Source organism: Brachyistius frenatus, unplaced genomic scaffold (genome assembly GCF_029030835.1).
Source record: "Brachyistius frenatus isolate BFR_SWC_R1_liver_20210118 unplaced genomic scaffold, ASM2903083v1 Contig_369, whole genome shotgun sequence".
Lineage (NCBI taxonomy): Eukaryota > Metazoa > Chordata > Actinopteri > Embiotocidae > Brachyistius > Brachyistius frenatus.
Genome location: NW_027210968.1, coordinates 175,629 through 196,435, shown reverse-complemented (window position 1 = coordinate 196,435; position 20,807 = coordinate 175,629). Strand labels below are relative to the sequence as shown.

Sequence of the window (20,807 nt, the reverse complement as noted above, 5' to 3'; positions counted from 1 at the left end):
TTGTCAGAAGTGTCCTTCGATAACTGAATTTCAGTTTTACAGTTTACCTGCAAAATAGCTTTGTAACAAGAGCAAGTGTCTTCAATAATAGCGGTTGATAGTGGTGCTGAGAGCTAAATGCTAACAACAGCATGCTAACATACTCACAGTTGCATTGCTTACATCTGCAGATCAGCAAAGTCAGTAGGATTCATCCTTCGGGGACCACGAATGTCTGTCGAAACTGTTGGTGGAATCTATCCAATACAGTATTGTAAAGATATTTCAGGACCGAATGAAGTTGTTGGGACATTGTCATTTTGATGCAAACCGACACAGGATTACCACTGCACCGGGGCTACTATATTAGACTACCTTGCACGTGTTCTTATTTAATCCTCCAGTGTCTTTTTCCATCTGGTCATCCCAATGGGAACCCCCACCCTCCTGGCTGCTTTCAACCACAGAGACACATGTTTTTCTTGTTATGAGGCACTTTCTACCCTGTTTGGTTCTGTTGTGCATTTGTTTACTGTGTGTGTGTTTCTCATTCTTCAGCTGCGATCGAGTTGCTGCATCACTCGAGACGCCTACTTTGCTCAAGGCCATGGATCAGATACAAGAAGGTGTGGCGCAGATAGAAAGAGAGGCAACTCGTCACCTCCTGTTCAGACCTGACGCAGCGGCCGACCCTCACCAGCAGAAAGGTAAGAGAAGATTTCCTTGTTGTAACATGGGACAGCAGATTTATCCAATGTAGAGCAGCAATAACAACAACAACAACAAAACTAATTATGGCTACTGTAGATTGTAGCTCTTTTGGAGGTTGTGAACAGAATGTATTTCTTGATGCATTTATTTAATGTATTCTCTGCTACTTTTTGTCCTCACTGTCATGTTATGGAAGTTATTTGCTAAATAGTGACTGTATTCTTTTCAGATACTGTGACAATTCATTTTTTTTTCTGCTATTGGACATTGTGTTAAACTTGACATTGTATTTGCATATGCTTACTTTACATGCTGCCACATCCTTTCAGCAGCCAGTCCAAAGAGAAACTCTTCCTTTGTGGACTTACCAGTTTGTCTACTTTTGGATCACCCAGTTATAAAACACCCAGCTCAGTGTTTGTGTGAAATGGGCTGCAGAAAGCTGACTGTGGCACCCAGATATTATTTACACAACAGGTTGAGTTACGGTTGAGTTATGCGGTTGCCTGAACTCTACATTTATGTTTTCATGCGAGTTACTTCAGGATTCTGAATTTTCCTGGTTCCAAACTTTTTGAATCACTGCCCAAACTGTGTCTCCATTCTGTTCAACAAGTCAAATATGTACTCTGTCTCAGTGAAACCAAATGGCACTTCAGTTTGATCACCTCTGGCGCCCTTTATCCTTTTTCTTTTGAAGGGTTACACAGAATCTTTCTCAGGAAGCAACACACCTTTCTGAAGAATTTGTTTCTCCACTCATTGGAACATATTTGCTCTGACGGAGTGTTAGCACGAATAAAAACTGGGATTGAAGATATCTGTAGAAACCTTTAACACAACTCTCAGTACTCATAGATTCCATATTGTACTGATGTACAATACTGTGTTGTACTGAAAAGCAGTGAAGTAAAAAATCTGAAGTAAGATAAAGTGGAAATACTCATGGGAAGTACACATTCCTTAAGACTGTGAAAAACATGTTAAAATACACGTGCCAGAGGATTTTGTTGGATTCTGTAGGTCCGTAAATGATTTTGTGGCTATTTCTGAATCACTGAGTAGTTCTTCAGTCAGATGATTACGCAAGATGGCCCACAGGAAAGTACCAGAAGTTCCTAAATGGCGATGATGGTTTACTTGCACAAACGCAGAGAACAGGAAACTGCTTGACAGCATCACAAACCACAAAAATACAAATTTAACCCCAAATTGTAGCAACATTTTTGTCAGTCACAAACAAACATCACAAGGTGGCATGTTTTGCAGGAAACATGTTTTTTTTTTTTTTTTTTAATCAACCCTTGTAAATGACCGTTGGATCTGAGCTTCAACATGATTGTTAAAATATCTCTCTCTCTCTCTCCGGCCCTCACAGATGGCGTACTCCACCGGTACTCTCGCACAGGGCTGCTTCGGGAAGGTCTACAGGCAGAAGTACAATGACACCTGGGCTGCCATCAAGAAAGTCCCCCAGCAGCTCATTGACAGGAAGGACTTGGAGAGAGAGTGCGAAGTGTACAAGTAAGTACAAGTAGCTGTGTTGAAATTAGATGCTGACTGAGCTTCTCAAGGAGGAAGAGAAAGAAACGAGTATTTCAAACAACAACCGAAAATATTTATTGTTGGCAGTGTCTGATGGATTTGAAAGTCCTGTGATGGAAGCTTGGTGTAACAAACATCATTACCAGAAAAGAAGGAAGAACAATTGGGTATTGATGTCACAGTGAAATTATTTATGGTATTTTTTTTTGTTTTTTTTCAAATCATGGCTAACACTTCCTCCCATTGACAATGCATTGAAATATTTGTTTTGAACACATTGAAATGTAATTATAAGCACATATAAGTGTCATAAATAACATGGTGATAATGACTCGGTGAATAAAGACAAATAATAGAACAGCTAGAAAGAACGAGATCACTTTACTTTAATGCAGCTTTTAAAAACCAAGAAAAGACAAAAGTGATATCCAGAATCTATGATGACATCAAGTCTCATAATACGATAAAATATCGATGTATCACTCTGCTTTATGTACCACAAAGGTGCACAGTAAGTATGCATTTAGTAGCTCCCATTAACACTGTCATTTGTGGACTGTAAAGTGTTTCCAGATTTATCCGTGTTTATTTTATACAGAAGAGACCAGCATGGTGTTATCAGTGGATGAGACCACAGCAAATAGAAGTTAGCTCTCCTGGCACATAATGGATTTAAACCTAAAGTGCCTTAAGACTGTGTGTGTGTGTGTGTGTGTGTGTGTGTGTGTGTGTGTGTGTGTGTGTGTGTGTGTGTGTGTGTGTGTGTGTGTGTGTGTGTGTGTGTGTGTGTGTGTGTGTGTGTGTGTGTGTGTGTGTGTTTTATCAGGTTACACGGAGTTCCACGGTTCTTAGTAGTTTTATCTATTCTGGGACTCAACACCTCAACATTCAGACAGAATCCCCTCCCCTGCCGATCGAGGATCCAGATGGTTTTAAATATTTGAGCTGTTTTGTCTAATTTGAATTTGATTTCTTATTTTCTCCTTCTCTCCATGACTCATCTCTGCTAATCTGCAGCAAGTCAGATCACCCCAACATAGTGAAGCTTCTGGGCAACATAACTCTCGAAGGCGGCAAATGGATCATCCCACTAGAGTTTATCTCCGGAGAGGACTTGGAGACAATCATCTTCAAGGTGTCAAAGTCCAAAATACAGGTAACGTTACTATGAAACGGACGAAAGCAACCCAAAGTGTAATTAAGGATTTTATTATTTAGAATACCTAAAAAAAATAAAAAATAAAGAATAACGTTTGCTTGTTATGAAATTGTGTAAAGCAGAAACACACTGCATCTAAAGTGTGACTACTAACCCAAACCTGGTCATTAAATCCCAGAGAGTTTGTATGGTTTGTACAAAGGAAGGCAAGTCACCATGGACACATCATGTTGTTATAATTTGCTTTGGTTTAGGATATGCATGCTTCAGTTTAATGGTCGAAATATGGAGAAATCTAAATACCAACCTGCAGTTTAAAGTTCAACACAGAAGCCCAAACAAACTGTTCTTTTCTATGACTGTACTTTGCAAAAGTTAGTCCCTTTATAATATAATGTGAATGTTGGTTTCACTCGAGACCGACTAAACCTGATCTCAAATTCTTTATCTCCTCAGTTGACTCCATCAAATAAAGGCACGATTATCATTGGCATGTGTGAAGGGCTGCTTCACCTCCACTCCAAAGACATTGTCCATCAAGACCTCAAGCCTGAGAACATCATGGTGAGTGGAGACTCAGACTCTCAGTTTGTCAACATTTTTAAAACACGCACGTGCTCTAGAGGCATTTTTAAAGTCGTGAACTTCCCCCTGGTAAAAGAACTAAAACAGTAATTCAGGAAGAAAGCAAAACTTTTTGTCTGTTGTTTCTTTGTTTGTTCATTTTGGAGGTTGCTGTGAAAAAGAAATCGACACAAAATATTATAAAATTTAGATTTTATTTTGCAATCACTGCCATTTTTATGACTTTGATATTAAAAATGTTTTCTTTCTGATGATAATCATGTTATATTTATTGCAATTTTCTAAATTACAAAATGCTTAAAGAAAAACGTATAAAATAAATCGAAATCGGGTGAGAGAAGACATTCAGGAAAAAAACAAATGGAATATAATTCAATTTAACACACACTATATTTCCCATCAGGACTATTATAATACCTTTGGTGATCTCTTTTCATGAGGTCAAAATTAGTTTTTTGATGAAGTAGTTGCAACATTGTGGATATTCCTTCCAGCCTCCAGTTGTGTGTTTGGTGCTATTTAGCAAATGTTAGCGTGCTAACAGGCTAAAATAAACCTGTTCAACATTGTAACGTGAAACCTACTTAACATCACTGTTAGTTTTATCATTGTGAGCATCGGTATATTTGCCTAAATACAGCATCACAGCACTTCTAATATCTGAGCAGAAGGTAATTGTATATTAACCCACTTATAATTTTTTCTGAATTATTATTTGGTAAAAAAAAAAAAACAAGTATTAAGTAATATAAGCTAATGGTTTTTCCTCAGGTTGAACATGACACCAACAGAGCAGTAATCATCGACCTGGGGCTGGCCAAGTTCTTCAGACATGGTCTTAACTCGGCAGTGGACATGGGGAACGAGGCCTACTCAGCCCCCGAGGTGCTGCAGAGGAGCAGCCAGCGGAGTCGGCGCTCGGATGTCTGGGCCATGGGCAAGATCATAGCGGAGCTCTGCGCCCGGATCCGACTGTACACGCCCAGCGTCTGTCCCGACAAGATCAAGGAGACCCTGCGGGACCAGCCGTTCTGCCACGCCGTGTGTAGAATGGTGGAGCCTAACCTGACTCGGAGGGCCTCCATGACGGAGGTCATAAGCGACATACGAAGGGCAGGAGGCACGGGCGTCGTCACCAATACACCCATTCAAAGGGAGCACCTTAAGCCACCTTCACCTCATGTTCATGCCAGGAACCGGTCTCCGTCGCCGCTGAACAGGGCTCCATCACCATTTAACAGAGACCTGCCGCCTCTGAACCGGTCTCCGTCGCCGCTGAACTGGGAGCGCTCACCCAGACAGAACCTCAGAGCTCTGAATCCTCGTCCCGCTCTGCACCACTCTCCTTCCCCTCAGCGGACAGAAGACAGGAAAAAAAACCAGGCTCTGGTCCCGACAGGCGGCGCAGATCTCACACAGGACTTCGCGAAGATGAGGTTGTACCAGGAGGCTGCCAAGGATCTGCCCTGCAGCCTGCCCGCAACGGGGAGGGTGGTGGTGCGGCGGTTTGAGGAGAAGAACGGAGGGGTGGAAACGTGGGAGCAGAAGGAGGTGGTGACTCGCGATGGAAAGATAGTCAAGTACAACGACGTCAAGTTTAACAACAAATAAATGGGATGGAAAGTCTTTGCAGCTGGTTTAGTCGAGATGAGGGAAGTTTCAGGAGACCGAGATGTCCAAAGCAGTAGCATTTACTCAAACTAAAACAAGTTTTGCACATGTAAAAACTGACTTCAGAGCTGCAACAAACTTAAATTTCAGTATCTCGACATGGATTTGGTCGGGATGTAACGTAATATCAAACCATGTTGGGTATTTAATGAGCGTTTGAGCTGCTTATTTACTTGAGCAGGCATGAACAGCCATCTGTGAACTTTTTTTTTTTTTAGCATCTGAATGTATACAGGGGTCTGCAAACATGGCTTTTACATGTTGTGTATTTTTACAGTATGTATGTAAATAAATTAATACTTTAGAGACAGATTTTGTGTCTTTGGGGTGTTTTATTCTCATATTTCTATTATTTAGTGATCAGATTATCTGACCAGGCAATACAAATAAAAACAAAGTCTTTATTCTTGGTTATAAACAAGTTATTACTTATTTCAGCTAATATACATTAACAGAATACAGCCAATACATAAAACTAACTATAATTGTGTTTTTACTGGTTTAATAAGATCCAATATTAGTGAGTTTTATGGTCGGATTTGAGTTATATGCTTAAAATAGGGGCTGAAATAATCTCCCAAAATGCCTCGTTCCTTCTGACCCTCAGTCCAAAACCTAAAGTTTATCAGTTTACCTTAAACTAAGACAAATCAATACAGCAAATCTTTTCATTGGAGATGTTACAACCAATAAATATTTGTCATTTTTACTCATAAAATTACTTACCATGAATTCATTATTCAATTTATGCAGATTAACTTAATCCTCTGAATATGTATATGACACATTGTTTCAAATCTCAGAGCAGAATTTTTGATCCCATCAGTAATCACAGCTCAAACACACAGAGCATAGTTGTATTCTTTCTTTTTATACAGACCCTGTAAAAAACCAGAGGAACTGGATTCATATTCCAGCAGTTTGTTTTTGTTTTATACCGTTCAGGAATAACCTGCACCTGACCTCTCCACCATCACGTCATCTGAACCTGCTTCTTTAAAGCACCAACACTGCTGACAGCAGTGAACTCCTTCTCCAAAAAAGTTCTGATTATTGAACTGGTTCTGAACTGTGGAACCAGAGCGCCAACCTGCAAACCACCCCGTATTTCCACCAATGATGTTTCAGAACTGTTGCATCACTGTAACGATGGATGTGTATTGTTTACATGTACGTTTTTAGCCTTTAAGATGTTTACTTCAGTCAGTCCAATGGAGCTACATGAGTCAGCTATGGATACTGTGAAGACGAGTTGTATGGTATGTACATTTTCTTTTTTTTAATCTGCAGACCTTTTTCGTTTTTTAAAAAAAAAATTGTTTGTTTGTTTTACTGTACCATCTCTAATGTGTCCTACAACCAAATCACATGTACCTTCCTCCTCCAAATCGATGTCATTGTGAGTTGAAAAGCACCAGTACTAAAGTGTCAGAAGTGATTTGAGGCCCGGGCCTTTCCACAGTAGGAAGTTGTTCATTCAACAGCTCCAGCTCAGTCTCAGTTGTACAGTGGATGTGTTAATCATGCAGTCTATCGAAGCCACACGTTGGGAGGAAGTGGGAGGTGTGGTTTCCTATTACAGAGATGTGCATGAAAAGAGTGTACTGAACTGCATGTGAGTTAAGATGGACAAATGTTCCAAATTATCTTTTTCCAGCTACCTGGAAGGTCATTAAGAACACAAAAATATAGCTGTTAAAGGTGACTGTAATTTGAAATTAAAACTGCAAGCAGTGATATGAGGGCCCTCGCATGCTGCACGTCGGGGATCCAGCGGGTCGGGGCCGCCGGCTCCCCGACGTGTAGCAGGCGAGGGTCCGCATATTCCCGATTACAGCTTAAAATTTTTTTTCTCGATCTCATTTCTTATTCTTCTTTAAAAAAAAAAAAAAAAGGCTTTTTTTTCGGCAGCTTTAACATCTTCAAAAAAACTCATGAAAGTTGGTCCCTGACACATCTGCAAAGTTTCGTGAGGTTTGGAGCATCGTTTGACCTTAAACATCAACTTCTTGTGTCACGGCGAAACATCAAACTTTGCCGCATCGCCCTGGCTATACAATATACTAGAAACAAAAATGTATTTTTTATCATATGACCTTTTTCTGAACTGACGTATGCCTCAAGTGGTGATCAAACCAGGTTACTTCTCAATGTGAGGCAACTGCGCTAACCACTGCACCACTGTGTCATACTACAGGATGTTGTCCGAAATATGAAAAAAAAAACACTCATACTATAGCACTTAAATGTACTAATGGGTTATTATTTTGTATTAAATATCCTATATTAGGGTTTTTGTATTGTTGTTGACATTTAGTTTAGTATCAGTATGACTGCATGTACAATGCAAAACCTGAAACAGTGAGCACTCTGTGGTTTACCCTTAGAAGGACTTTCCCACATGAACGATGAACCTTACCTTGGCGTGGCCTGTGTCTTCGTGAGGTTGTTTCCAGCTCAGTGTCAGCTCACTCTGTGAACTGTATGGCTTACCCTTAGAAGGACTCGCCTTAAAGGGACTTTCCCCCATGAACCATGTGTCCCGCCTCGCCCTCCGTGAACCATGGCGGGCCCGTGTCTTCATGAGGTCGTTTCCAGCTCGGAGTCGGTGTCGTAGACCGCTGGACTATCTTCGGCGCCGGAAAATGTGTTGCGGCAGATGCACAAATGTGTTGCGCCAAGCGCTGTCCATTCCCAGCTACATGCAAGTCCAGCAGTATCAGCACAGTGAGGAAGAGAGTGGTGCTTTCTCCAACCTCCATGGGTCTCTTGGTCTGCCTCCAGATGTCTGTCATCTACCTGCAAATGGCACTGTGAAGTATGATCACATTGTGAGAAACCAGGGGGGGAGGGGAACGACAGCCACAAAGGCTGAGTTGCGAATGAAGGATGGCCAATTGGTTGAGGCTCGCCGAATGACGGTAACAACCGATGAGGATGATTTGCCTCCATATTTGCCCCCTTATTTAGCATAGGTGACCTAAAATATGTGCATGCCTCCTTAGGAACAAATTCATCCATCAGCATCATGCTCTGTGATTGGCTTTTATGTTTTCGCTCAAGCAATTTAAAAAAAAAAAATTACATGAAATTGATATCTGTAGTTCACAATGTGATTCTTGGTCAGTTTGATTTGTTAAACAAAGTTAATTTGTTTTGTTTTTTCATTGAAAATATTTTGATACTTTTTATTTTGTGAATGAAAATGTAGAGCATTGGATTCACACCAAACCATGCAGGAATGGATTGCAACAGGTTTCTTCTATCCTTTAGGAAAGTGAATGAATTGGCAGACACAAGTTAGTCATAGGAGGCCCTCTATTGGAGATAAGGTTAAACTGCACGATGATATTTCCAAGTAATGAATCCAATTTGGTTAGGGGCTGAGGGCAAGTGTGATTACTGATTATATAGCTGCATGGGGTCTTTTCTTATTTTTAAATGACTTTTAGTGTCCAATGTATAAGAAAGACTTGAAATCAGAGGCAAAGATGGCTTTGCCACAGCTGCATTTGCCCAAATGTTGGAGAACTGTGAATATATTGTAACTTAAAAATTTCTGTGTTGGTTTTTCAGGCTCATTATTACTTCAGCTAAGCAGTATTGTGTGCAGACACTTGATTTTTAGAGTTGTATCCTCACTGTTTGACTTTTTAATCTCAATATTATGTGCTATAATATATTATATTTTGTGAATATTAAGTGTAGTAGGCTACAGATAAAGTTTCTGTTAAACTAGGAATGTGTTAGATATAACACCACCAAAATGTTATATCTAGGTGTGTTTTAGGACACCATAATGTGTATAGTGTGTTACATGACAATATGTTTTGAAAGTTTATAAATGACACATGACAAAAAGTTTACAGATGTCTAAAAATGACATAAGATATTAAATCACACAGGATCACACAGTCATCCTATAAAAACACAACTCTTTTACCCACTTTACTTTTCCTTTACATCTTGTAATTTTAAATATTCTTAAAATGTAACGTTCATTTTCAGACCGCTCCTTCCAGTTTTTGTTATTATCTTACCTTATTATGTTTTATTCTCCTTGTCATTTGTACTCATCCATTTCAATTTTTAATTTTTTTTTTTTAAATTTTTTTTGGTGTGTTTACTATTATTTACTATTAATATGTAACCCACATTAGTTTTACCAGCAACTAAAGGGTTAACTCAAACATGCAATACCGACGTTCACCAGAGGGGCGCTGTGGTGCACGTCGGGAGATCAAAGCCTTCTCCCGGTAGACGACCCTTTATGCCTTGAATGAAACAGCAGCGTCATCATCTCCACCATGAAGAATCTCATTGGGTTGATTTTTGCTCACTGCTTTTGAGGATCTTTATTTATTTGATCGTTAACCGGACCGACTCCGAAGGAAAAAAGTTTCTTTAAGTCTTGAGAAGAATCTCCGGTGAGTAACGAATGCGTTGCTAAGAGTTAGCCGTTGCTGTAGAGCTACAAAGAAGGACAGTTATTTAGTTGGGCTGAAGATACCGATCAGGAGAGAACAGAAAAAAAACCAGTCGGAGATAAATATTAAATTGTTGATGAATATTATTTTATGTGGTTGATATCTGTGATTGTGGAGCTACATGTGACCGACGGGGCTAGTTAAGCGCTAGCTAAGCGCTGAGGGGTTAATGCGTCGGGACCTGTTGAACCGAGCGGGAACGATGACGTCATGTTTTTGTTTTAGCGCCAGAAGTTAACGGTCAGATTGAGAACAGCTGTTGACTGTGTTGCTTAGTAACGGTGGACGTTTAAATAATGCGTGTTAGGTATAAGTGACAGATGTCATTGAGACATGAGTACATGTGTGTGTGAAATATGTTGGTATGTTAATATTGACCATAGTGAATATTGTATATATATATATATATATATATATATATATGTGTGTGTGTGTGTATACTATTTTACTGGTCATTTACTGTTACACAAACAATAGAGTTTAGAAATTATAGTACTGACATCGTATTCAATTCTGCTGTATGCAGATTGTTTTTTTTTTGTATGGATCTGTGATGGAGACAGCGATCCCCAGAAACCTCCACAGAGCTGGAGCTGAGTGACCCTGTGACCCCCGATCATCTTCTCCGTGGGTGAAGCTGCATTTGGGCTTCTTGGATTCTCCTGCCGGAGCACCGACGAGCAAGAAGATTCAGATAAGAGTTCGGCTGAGAGCCTCCAGACATACACTACCCGGGTAGTAGACTGAAAGACAAGAGACTGAAACTGACTGACTGTGAGAGAAATACCGGTATTGGGGTTATTATTTGAATGTGTTATTTTTCTTTTATGCTGTTCCCTTGATTTTGTGTGTTAATAACTATAATAAATTGCAGTTCAGTTCCTTGTTTTAAACTGCAAACATTTGCCGTGTTTCATTCACTCCCAGAGCGACCTAAAGACAGTCCTAAACTAAAACACAGGAGATCTACTGTGTTACATAGATACTACAAATACATCTCATTAACAGAAACTCTGTGACACTCTAGTTGAAGACAAAAGCGTATTTACTGTTGTCAGAAAAAAAAAAAATGCCAACATCTCCTTCAAATCATGCAAAGTGTGGGTCCATTATTAGAAGGAGTTTCAGAGTAGTGTAATGAGAGAAAGTGTGTTGTTACATTAAAATATATTGTGTGTATTTTGTGGTATTTTGCTGCCATCCTTAATGGGAAATATCTTTACGTGTTAGCATCAAGCTGAGCGAGGAGGCGATAGCTGTTTGACACATGGTCGTAGCACCAATGCTAGGAGTTGTTTGAGTAATAAGATATGCTGTAGCTGCTTAAATGTGCTGTTGTGTCTTTAAATATTTGATTTGTCTTTTTCCTTTGTGTGTCTAATAGTTATAATAGTTTAATTTGTGAGGCAACAAATGAACAGCCTGCAGTTGTCTCTCAATTGAAGGATCGTTCAAAATGAACCACAAATGTTGATGAGGGGGCAGAATATAATATATTAGTTTGTTTACACGTTACAGTGTGTGTTGTCTCTATGTTGAACCAGCAGCATGAGCAGCTGCACCGTCGCTGCCTTCAGATTGAGTTCAGGTGATTTTAGCTCTTGACTTTTTAATCATGCTCTCGAGCTCTCCTTCTTCTTCTCCCTCTTGTTTTTATCCTCTTTCTGTCTCTTTTGACTGGATGTTTTTCACGCCGCATGGCGAGCGATGAGCTTAAATTTTTTTTTTATTTTTATTTTTTAAAAGCATTGGATTCACTTCCTATGAAGCAGAGGCTCGCTCGTCCTTCGTGTTGCATCATCTTCAAAAGCAGCGTTCAACAAGGCCGCGCCACTCGCTCGCTCAGCTGTGTAACCATCGCCGAGTCGGCTGTGTGATAGGGCTGATGGGTAACGAGTGGGTGAATTATAGGGCCCAGTGTGACACCAAAGACACACACACACACACACACACCGTTACGCTCAGATTCACGCGTTTTCAAATTTGCCCGCAGGCGAACACATACATGCACACACCAACTTTTCACATTGTAGTCACAAAGGCAATTAGGCGACCTACGTACATATGCAGAGCATGCACACATTGTTAGATGGAAGATGCGCACGTGCACACAAAACGGGACACATGACAGAGGTTCCTTGTTTTCAGGTTTTAATAGTACTCCCCCCCCCAAAAAAAACAGTCAAACATCAAATTTTAAAGAGATTTTCATTTAGATTGCACGTTGGCACGCATTTAACAGTGGAAATTCTTCCGCAGTTCGACACAGTTTACATTAAACACCCTCCTCTGGTGGTGCGGACAACAAGTGACAAGAAAATGATGAGAAAATGGAAAGACCAAAAAAAACAAAAAACGGTTTAAGTCCCTTCAAGTCACTGAATACATAAAAACAAAATAAAAAAAATAGACCTGCACGCAAGTATAATGGGTAACATGTCATTTTAGGAATGTTTTAGTGAACATTATCATTTAATATTAAAGGAGAATTCTGGTTTATTTCAACCTGCCACATTTCCCATTAATGTTTGCTGCTGTGGCTCTAAGTGTCATGCTCATTTTTCCTCCTCTGTCGTAGAGATTCGGGGGGAAAAAAGTGCGTTGACGCCGTAAATCAGAGCCACTAGCTTAGTTTTCCGAAAAGGCTGATTTTTACAATAAACATTTTAAACGTTTGTTTTAAGTCTGACTAAAGATAAAATTCTCCCTTAAAAATGACTTTGAAATTTGAAATGAATAAAGGAAATTAATGGAATATAGAAAATACTAATAAACTGGAATCACATGTTGAATTTGGTGTCATTTGCAAAAAGCTGTAAAAGAGATGCCTCCAAAATGGAAATGTGAGCAAAGATCTAAGTCATGTAGCTATCAAGCAACATACATAACAACTTGTTTTAGATCTTGTTTGGGCAGTAAATGTGACCCCGTGACCCCAATCTCTGACGGCATCCTCTAGTGGACTGATGGGTGTATTACATCTGATTCTGGGCTCAAACAGTGAGAGATTAGAACTAATGCACATAATATAGTAAATTAACATTTGATAAAAAAATGTTTTTAAATAATTTAGAAAGAATAATTAAGTAAATAAGAAGTAATGATAAAACCTTAGAATGAAATGAACATGAAATGAACATCTTAAAACATAAATACAAAAAAAATGAATGATAAATAGGACATTAAACTTAAGCCAGGCTGAAAAGTTTGCGTTTAAGCTCATGGAATCGGTAAATAGAGAAGTTTGAAAGATAATAAGATAAACAACATAAAACCATTACCACAACAAGTTATGAGGTTATTATTTTGAAAAATAAAAGCAAAAATAATGAGCTGCTAAAATGTAGTCATGCTACAAATAGGAAAACACACACACACACACACACACACACACACACACACACACACACACACACACACACACACGGGATCAGACTCACAGCTGATTTCACAAATTTCTGTCAGATTTGGCTGCGTCTGCTTGAAAGTGTCACATCGGAGTCCATCCAACACACAGTTAAGCAATCATGCGTGCACTTCAGATGCCTGATGTGACAAATGTGTGTGGGATACGTGATATGTGTGTGTGTGTGTGTGTGAGTCACTCGCCAGCCGTCTGCCTCTTCTCATCGCACAGATTTGACGTTTCTGCTCTCATATTCTCTTCTGTCTGTTCCCAACATCTGGCTTTAGGTGAAGCTTGTGTGGATGAGCCGTGTGTGTGTCGTCATGTGTAACTATTCTTCATGTCTTTGCGTGGAAGTGTGTCATCCCTGATAAAACTAGAGGTATTTTGTAAGAACGAGAAAATACCACACGTCATATTAATGTGTAAAATATGCTGGAAATGATCAGATATATTTTATGTACACAGAAATATATATTCAAACATTTCTGCACGAAACTATTTTTTTTTAAAAATTTTTTTTAGCTTTGCCTCCGAATTTAATTTCAGTTTTTATTTTTGTTTTATTTAAGTGATCCTGTAGAAACAGCTGACCCGGACAGTTCCCCTTTTCAAAATAAAAGTCAAACCTCCTGTCGTCACTTCTCCATGTGTGTCTCTAGGAGGAGCTGTAATACCTGCTGTCAGCTCGCCTCTTTCTAACCTTCCTCCCCCTGAATCCTTTGACGACAATAAACCTGAGTGATGAAGGATAAACCGCAGGACACACACACACACACACACACACACACACACACACGTACGTTTTCCCTGAAGCTGATGTCAGTAGAGCCTTGATGGCAGCGTAAAAATCCAAGAATTTGTAATCTGGAAGGAGCCAGGAGCCGCTCGCAGACACACTCATTTGAACCTCTCTATTTGTGAGGACCCTCATTGATATAATGCACTCGTCTGCCCCTTATTTTAGCCTTAACCCTCATAAGAAAATTCATAATCCTCCAAACCCAAAACCTGACTCTTACCTGAAAAGTTTGAAGATGTGAGAACTGGCCAGACACAGAAAAAATATCCTCACTCCCAAGGTCTGAAGCTCAAATTGGTCCCCACAAAGACACACACTCACACACACGCACACAGACACACACACACACCCAGATGTTAGACACCGGTCATCTGTTTGTGATTACACTGGTTGAAGGTCAGCGTGTGTGTGTGTGGATAAAGAGGGGCCTGTTGCCGTGATGATGTCAGTGTTGATTGACAGGTGTGTGTACAGACTGATCAGGGGTCAGTTGTGGGACTGACTCACACCTTGACATGTGGCGCGCGCACACACACACACACACACACACACACATTTCCTCAACTTAAAAATGTGTTATTTGACTGTGACATTGAAGATATGGTTAAAGCAGAGCTGGTTTTCAAAAACGTCTTGGTTGGTAGAAAATTGATCGAAATTGAGCAGAATAGTTTAAACAAGCACATCTGATGTCTCTTTAGCTGCAGATATTAATTAAGGTAATAGCAGTAGAAAAAAAAAATCTCACATTGTTCATCAAAATTGAGGGATTTAGGACACAATGGTGAGCCAGGCTCAATGAAAATACCTGTGCGAGAGCTTTTACATTTCATTAGCTCAAATTAAAATCACCTGGATGACTCATCTCATTCAAGATAAAGACTGCACAACTCTTCCCGGAGACCAGTGAGACTAAGCATCTTTTAAGGAGCAAAGAGGAGGAGAGTAAAGTGGAGGAGAGGAGAGGAAGAAAAGAAACCAGCTCATCTTTCTGACTCAGGTATTTTTCAAAAACCTCTGCGTAAGAGTGTCTCTGTCTCTCTGTGGTATCCAACCATGCATACATGAGTGTGTGTGTGTGTGTGTGTGTGTGTGTTTAGTCTTTCTGGTTCTCAGTTGACGGCTCCTGTGATCATTAAATTCAGTTCAGTTCACTTCGCTTCATTCAGACATGTATTCTTTGTACTTATTTACTCTGTTGAGGGTCATTGGAAGCGGAGGTCTGTCCCACAATAGGTGGTGTTGCAGGTTGCCCGTCGATCACAAGGCTAGATTCTCATCGCTCCAGCGGGCTCTTATTTGTTTTCCTGTGAGGTGACGTCGAGTCGAGCGCTGATATTTAGAGCGCGTGCTTTGTTACTACCTCTGTACAACTGAATCTGCCATTTCCAATTTGTTAGTTGTTTTCGGTGCAGCTGTTACGCTCTTCGCTTTTCTCCAGTATGTGGTGCTATTCTGTGAAATAGCACGGGCCTGTAGAAAATAGAAATCGTTGAGTTCATTTAAATTAGTTTGAGGCGTTATGTTTTGTGTCTGTTCATTCGCCCCGTTCACACGCCTTGGGGGAATTTCTTGAAATTTGGCAGGTATGACCTGATAAAACATTTGATAGTCAAACATCTCTGTCACTTCACAAAACCCTAAAAAAAAAAAAAAAACGGTATATAAAAATGGACGCAGCTTCCTGGACTGAAAAGTGAAGCCAATGTGTGAGTGCCTTAAAAGTGCAATACCATTTACCACAATAAACTGGCTTTCAATAGATTCCCATTCAACCTTTCAAATAAAAGGCAAAGTCAAATAATTTGTTTCCACAAGTCATTTTAATGTCATTCGCTAAACTCACTCCTTGTCACCAGTGTTCTGGTGGTGCTTCTGAAAATAATTTGACAATTACATATTTGGCCTCAGTCTAAGACGGGTAGCCATTTTGGGAGGTGTCTGGTTAGAGTGACATGCCGGAGGCGCATTCAGGTTAGTTCCAACGTACTTGGAATAGTTTCTTGTTTTTCCACGTTAGTTCGTTGTATTTTCCACATGCGTAAATCACAGGTGTAAATGAGTTTCCTGTTGGTTTTACTGTGAACGACCGGTGCTTTTATTTTTGAAAGGTGACTTCCGGTTGCAGAGAACAAGACGCTTTAAACTTCAGAAACCGAATATCGACAGCGCGGTGAAAACATTTCTTCCAAACGAAGCGCCGGGCTCACGTCAGCACGAGGTTGGCAAGCGTTTAATTTCTTGCTGCGAACATTGTTGAGTAACATTATGACGCTTGTTCGTAGATTATTTTCTTCTTGTATGTGTATTTAAAACTGCTGCAGGAGACCGAAGTTCTGTCGCGTTTAACAGGTGTTGAACGTATCCTGATTAAATTAGTCTGACTAGTAGGAAAATAGAGCGTTTTATTATTATTTTTTTTCCCCCTGTTTTGCATTAAATGAAGTATATGAAATGAAGCATGCCTAAATTAAAGCTGCACTCAACGTGGTATTTCGCCCTCATTATTTTTTTCTGGGTGTTCATTAGTAAGTACATTATGGCATGTTAAGTTGGACAGGCTTACCTACAGCACTCTACCACTTATTTTTCTTTTAGGTTTACGACACAAGACCTTTTAAGCCATCACGGTTTCCGATCTGGATGTCTAGGTATGGTAATATAACTACATTATTGTTTTCCTTTTAAGAGCCTCATGCATCTGCTCATCAATTATCTTTTGTGAACCGTCATTTTGAGAGAGACCTTAATTCAGCAAGTGATACTACACAGTGTGAATTTATGCTGAACCTGCAGCGCAGTGAAACTATAACTTGGTGGTCTCTGCCGATGGAGTTAAATCTGAGACCTTCTGAAGAGTTTAAAGAAGCAAAGAGGTTTGTTATTCAACCTAACTGAAGTAAATTAAGATAAAACAACCGCGACTTTCTTTGTCAGCGGCACAGAGTATGAAGCAGCTCCTTGGTATTTTAGTAAAAGCTCTTTGTATTATATAACTTCAGAACAGTCACGGGGACCCAATTTTCCCGCAGGGATCATTAATGTTTTATCTAATCTTGAGTCGTTGTGGCAGCAGCAAAGGTAAAGATAAAAATACAATAAATGGAGAAAAAAAAAATAATTATGATTTAAGCAGTACTATGCAGTGCTGTTTTTTTTTTTTCTTTCCAAACAGGGGTTAAGGTTTGAAGATTTTAATAGAGTCGAATAGTGGGAGGAACTATTTTAGGCACCCCTGCAAACGAAGTAAAAGTCCAAATGCTGCCCCCTGAAAGTCAATTAGTTGAATCTGCCCGAGACCCTTCAGTTGACTGAGATTGTTGAATTTGGACATTTGACTTTTTTTTTTTTTTTTTTTTTTTTTTAGAGAGATAAGGTTTCGAGGGACGTGCCAGGACTGGGTGTCTGGACGAGGACCCCCGACAGTGCATCAAATGCTGTCAGGCATGTTGTCAGATGTTCTTGTACACAAGCCGACTGTGCCTTGCTTGGGTGTGATCGCAAATCGGCAATTGAAAAAAAAAAAAAAAAAAAAATCAGAAACAATCTTATGTAATTACATCAATAATTTGTAATGAAGATCGCCGCCGCATATTGATTGGTACCCAAGAATATTGTTGTTTGATAGTGGATTCATCAGCAGCTGGCACCGGAGCTATCGGTAACCACCTGGTGAAAAGAATATGCAGCATGTGAGAGGTCGTGAACTCTTAGTAGGGTTGTCAGTTTTGACGTCTGGCCTGACTGTACTGTCAGTTGCTTCAAGACCTGGTTGCTGAGCTCAGCCGGCATATTCCCGGATGGTCACACAGAGATGAGAATGATATCTGACTCTGGGGACATGAGATGTGCACCAGAAATGTCCCAAGTAGTTGCTTCGATGGGAAATGTGAGTGATCATTTGGCGAAAATCTTGACATATTCCACTGCAGAGGGACCATGTTTCAGACATAATGTTTAGATTTACCTCGATGCTGAACAAGCTGTGTGTGTGTGTGTGTGTGTGTGTGTGTGTGTGTGTGTGTGTGTGTGTGTGTGTGTGTGTGTGTGTGTGTGTGTGTGTGTGTGTGTGTGTGTGTGTGTGTGAGACGAAGAAATCAGTTGAAGAGGAGGAGGAGGACGTTGCTGTAAATTCTCGGTTGCTGCTGGTGCTTTAGCATCTCGGTCTGCTCCCCTTTCCCTGAGATTAGACAACGCAGGGGAGGTGTGTGTGTGTGTGTGTGTAAGTGTAAATCATGCATAAGCCTTGTCATGTGCCAGTGTGTGTTTTTGTGTGCTATGATATGTGTGCTTGACTGTGAGTTAGGAAATTTTTTTTAAGCCTTCTGCGCGTGTGTGTGTGTGTGTGTGTGTGATAATAGTAATCCCCCTTTTGTGTGTGTGCGCATATATATATATATATATATATAGTATACATGTGTAGTATACATGTGTTGTGAATGTATGTGTATTAGCAAGACAGTTGCACCCCTCTTAGAGTCAAATTTTGAGAAGAAAAATCCCCAGTATCACATTAACCCTCCGGGTGGGTGAATATGTACGCATTTACATTTGCCTTCATTGTGTGTGATGAAGGCACTTCGTGCGTGTGTGTGTGTGTGTGTGTGTGTGTGTGTGTGTGTGTGTGTGTGTGTGTGTGTGTGTGTGTGTGTGTGTGTGTGTGTGTGTGTGTGTGTGTGTGTGTGTGTGTGTGTGTGTGTGTGTGGCGAGTTGATAAACATGCTCCTCATCTTCTGAGCTGGAAAATCCCGACGCCCCAACACGGAAATCCAGGTTTATAATGATGAGAGGCAGCAGACACACCACCAACTGGAATAAGTAGAGGAGGAGGAGGAAGAGGGTAAAGTGAACGATGTCGGTGGTCTGATTATAATAATAATAATAATAATCTGAGTTTTTCAGTCAGTCCACATTGAGCACTAAATGTTTGTCTTATTATTTTTTTAGGAAACCAGAACAAGGTTTAATTTGAAAAGCAGCAGTTCAGATGGTCGGTCATAAAATGACGTTTCTTCTAATCCACATATCTGAACTGCAAACTACTGCTGCTGCAGAATTAAAGGTAATTGTAACAAACTGCAACGGAAGAGTTGATCCCGTCTTCTTGATGTACGATCGGCATTTTATGTTTGGCATTAAATCGTGATTTAAACCTGCAATCAATGATTTTTGGCCACTTGCAGACTGCAGAAACAAATTGTGACTCATACTATAGGTAATCATATACTGTTATGCCAAAGTTACCTATTTACACAGCCGATGAATTGAAATCAATGTTTGTATTCAGCTGATGATTCCAAGTCCAATATTTGGGCTGTTTTAAAAAAAAATTTTTTTTTAGCTCTGCTTTGGTCTGCTCCTGAGATAAATATCCAGCTCTGTAGCTGCTAAATGTCCCCCTTTCCTCACCAGGTAGTTTCTGACTGTGTGCTGGTCGGTGCTGAGCAGGTGTTGTACTGCAGCTTTTTTGAGCTCGTTCATGAAGAATGACTGAAACGGTAACTTTGCGGGCCGGAAAAAGCAAAACGGCTGAGAAAAACTGCAGAGCACGGCGCTTCGTCTCTGTGGGGTCGTCACTGCAACACAATACACTGCTATACAAGTACTCGTGTAATTCATTGCTAGTGTCGAATGAATGAATTATCACCAATGTAATTGGCAAAACATCCTCAAAATTTGAAGCTCGGATGCCGTGCACCGAAAGCGCAAAATCAGGTTGTGCAGCGTTGAAGCGGATATTCGGTGTGTCTTTGTGGTCCGTATGGGGGATTGGCTGAGGTTTGACATACTCCTGTGGAGAGACGCGGGGTGGTGGGGGGTGGCGGTGGGGGTGGAGGTGGTGGGGCGGAGCGCAGCTTGTAGAAAAAAAAAAAAAAAAAAAAAAGCACGGCGACTGTTTCTGACAGAGATCTGACAGCTGCTGCAGGTTCACATCAACCATCTGCAGAACCGCAGTTCTGCCGAGTCTGCACACCTCCCGTCACATCAAGTCAGCTTTTTACCCACAGATCCCAAAAGTTCAGGATGGGTCTGTGTGCGTGTGCGTGTGCGTGTGGAAACTAGAGAGAGCTTGTGTATGCACATTTGCAAAGTGCTGGTACAAGAGCAGCAGTGTGAGTGTACACAGGAGAGTTAAAGACAGATTGAGAGCTCGTGTGTGTGTGTCTGTCTGTCTGTGTGTTTGAGGTATTACTTTATGCAGTCTTCAGAGTGTGCGTGTGGTTGTCTGCGAGAGATTGAGAAAGAAATCGTGCGCGTGTGTGTGAGGTATTACTTTGCCTTTGTGCGCGCTCGTGTGTGAGCTGTCGTCCAGGATTTACCCTCAGTGAGAGTTAATCTGAGTGTTGGCAGGATTCTCTAAAGGTTAGACAGAGACAGAGAGGAGCGTGCTGGAAACACTGCAGCTGACCGAAGTTTCAAAACACAAACACCTCTTCCTTGTCTTTAATACTGAATTTGATG

At 40.4% G+C, this 20,807-nt stretch overlaps 1 protein-coding gene across 1 annotated transcript; it reads left to right on the top strand.

Annotated features, from left to right (window-relative positions):
- Positions 1-627: 627 nt before the first annotated feature.
- On the top strand, positions 628-5,630 carry LOC138636330 (glycogen synthase kinase-3). The gene is made up of 5 exons (XM_069724287.1): positions 628-686; positions 2,069-2,214; positions 3,253-3,391; positions 3,851-3,958; positions 4,751-5,630. Exons 2-5 carry the CDS (start codon positions 2,069-2,071, stop codon positions 5,588-5,590), a joined length of 1,233 nt encoding a protein of 410 aa, XP_069580388.1. The 5' UTR covers positions 628-686; the 3' UTR covers positions 5,591-5,630.
- The last annotated feature ends 15,177 nt before the right edge of the window (positions 5,631-20,807 follow it).

What these genes read in the sequence shown, in the direction of transcription:
- LOC138636330 (XM_069724287.1), top strand. Translation starts at nt 2,069, where the DNA reads ATGGCGTACTCCACCGGTACTCTCGCACAGGGCTGCTTCGGGAAGGTC. An exon ending in AGAGAGTGCGAAGTGTACAA is followed by an intron (nt 2,215 to 3,252) that starts GTAAGTACAAGT and finishes GCTAATCTGCAG; the next exon opens with CAAGTCAGATCACCCCAACA. An exon ending in TCAAGCCTGAGAACATCATG is followed by an intron (nt 3,959 to 4,750) that starts GTGAGTGGAGAC and finishes GTTTTTCCTCAG; the next exon opens with GTTGAACATGACACCAACAG.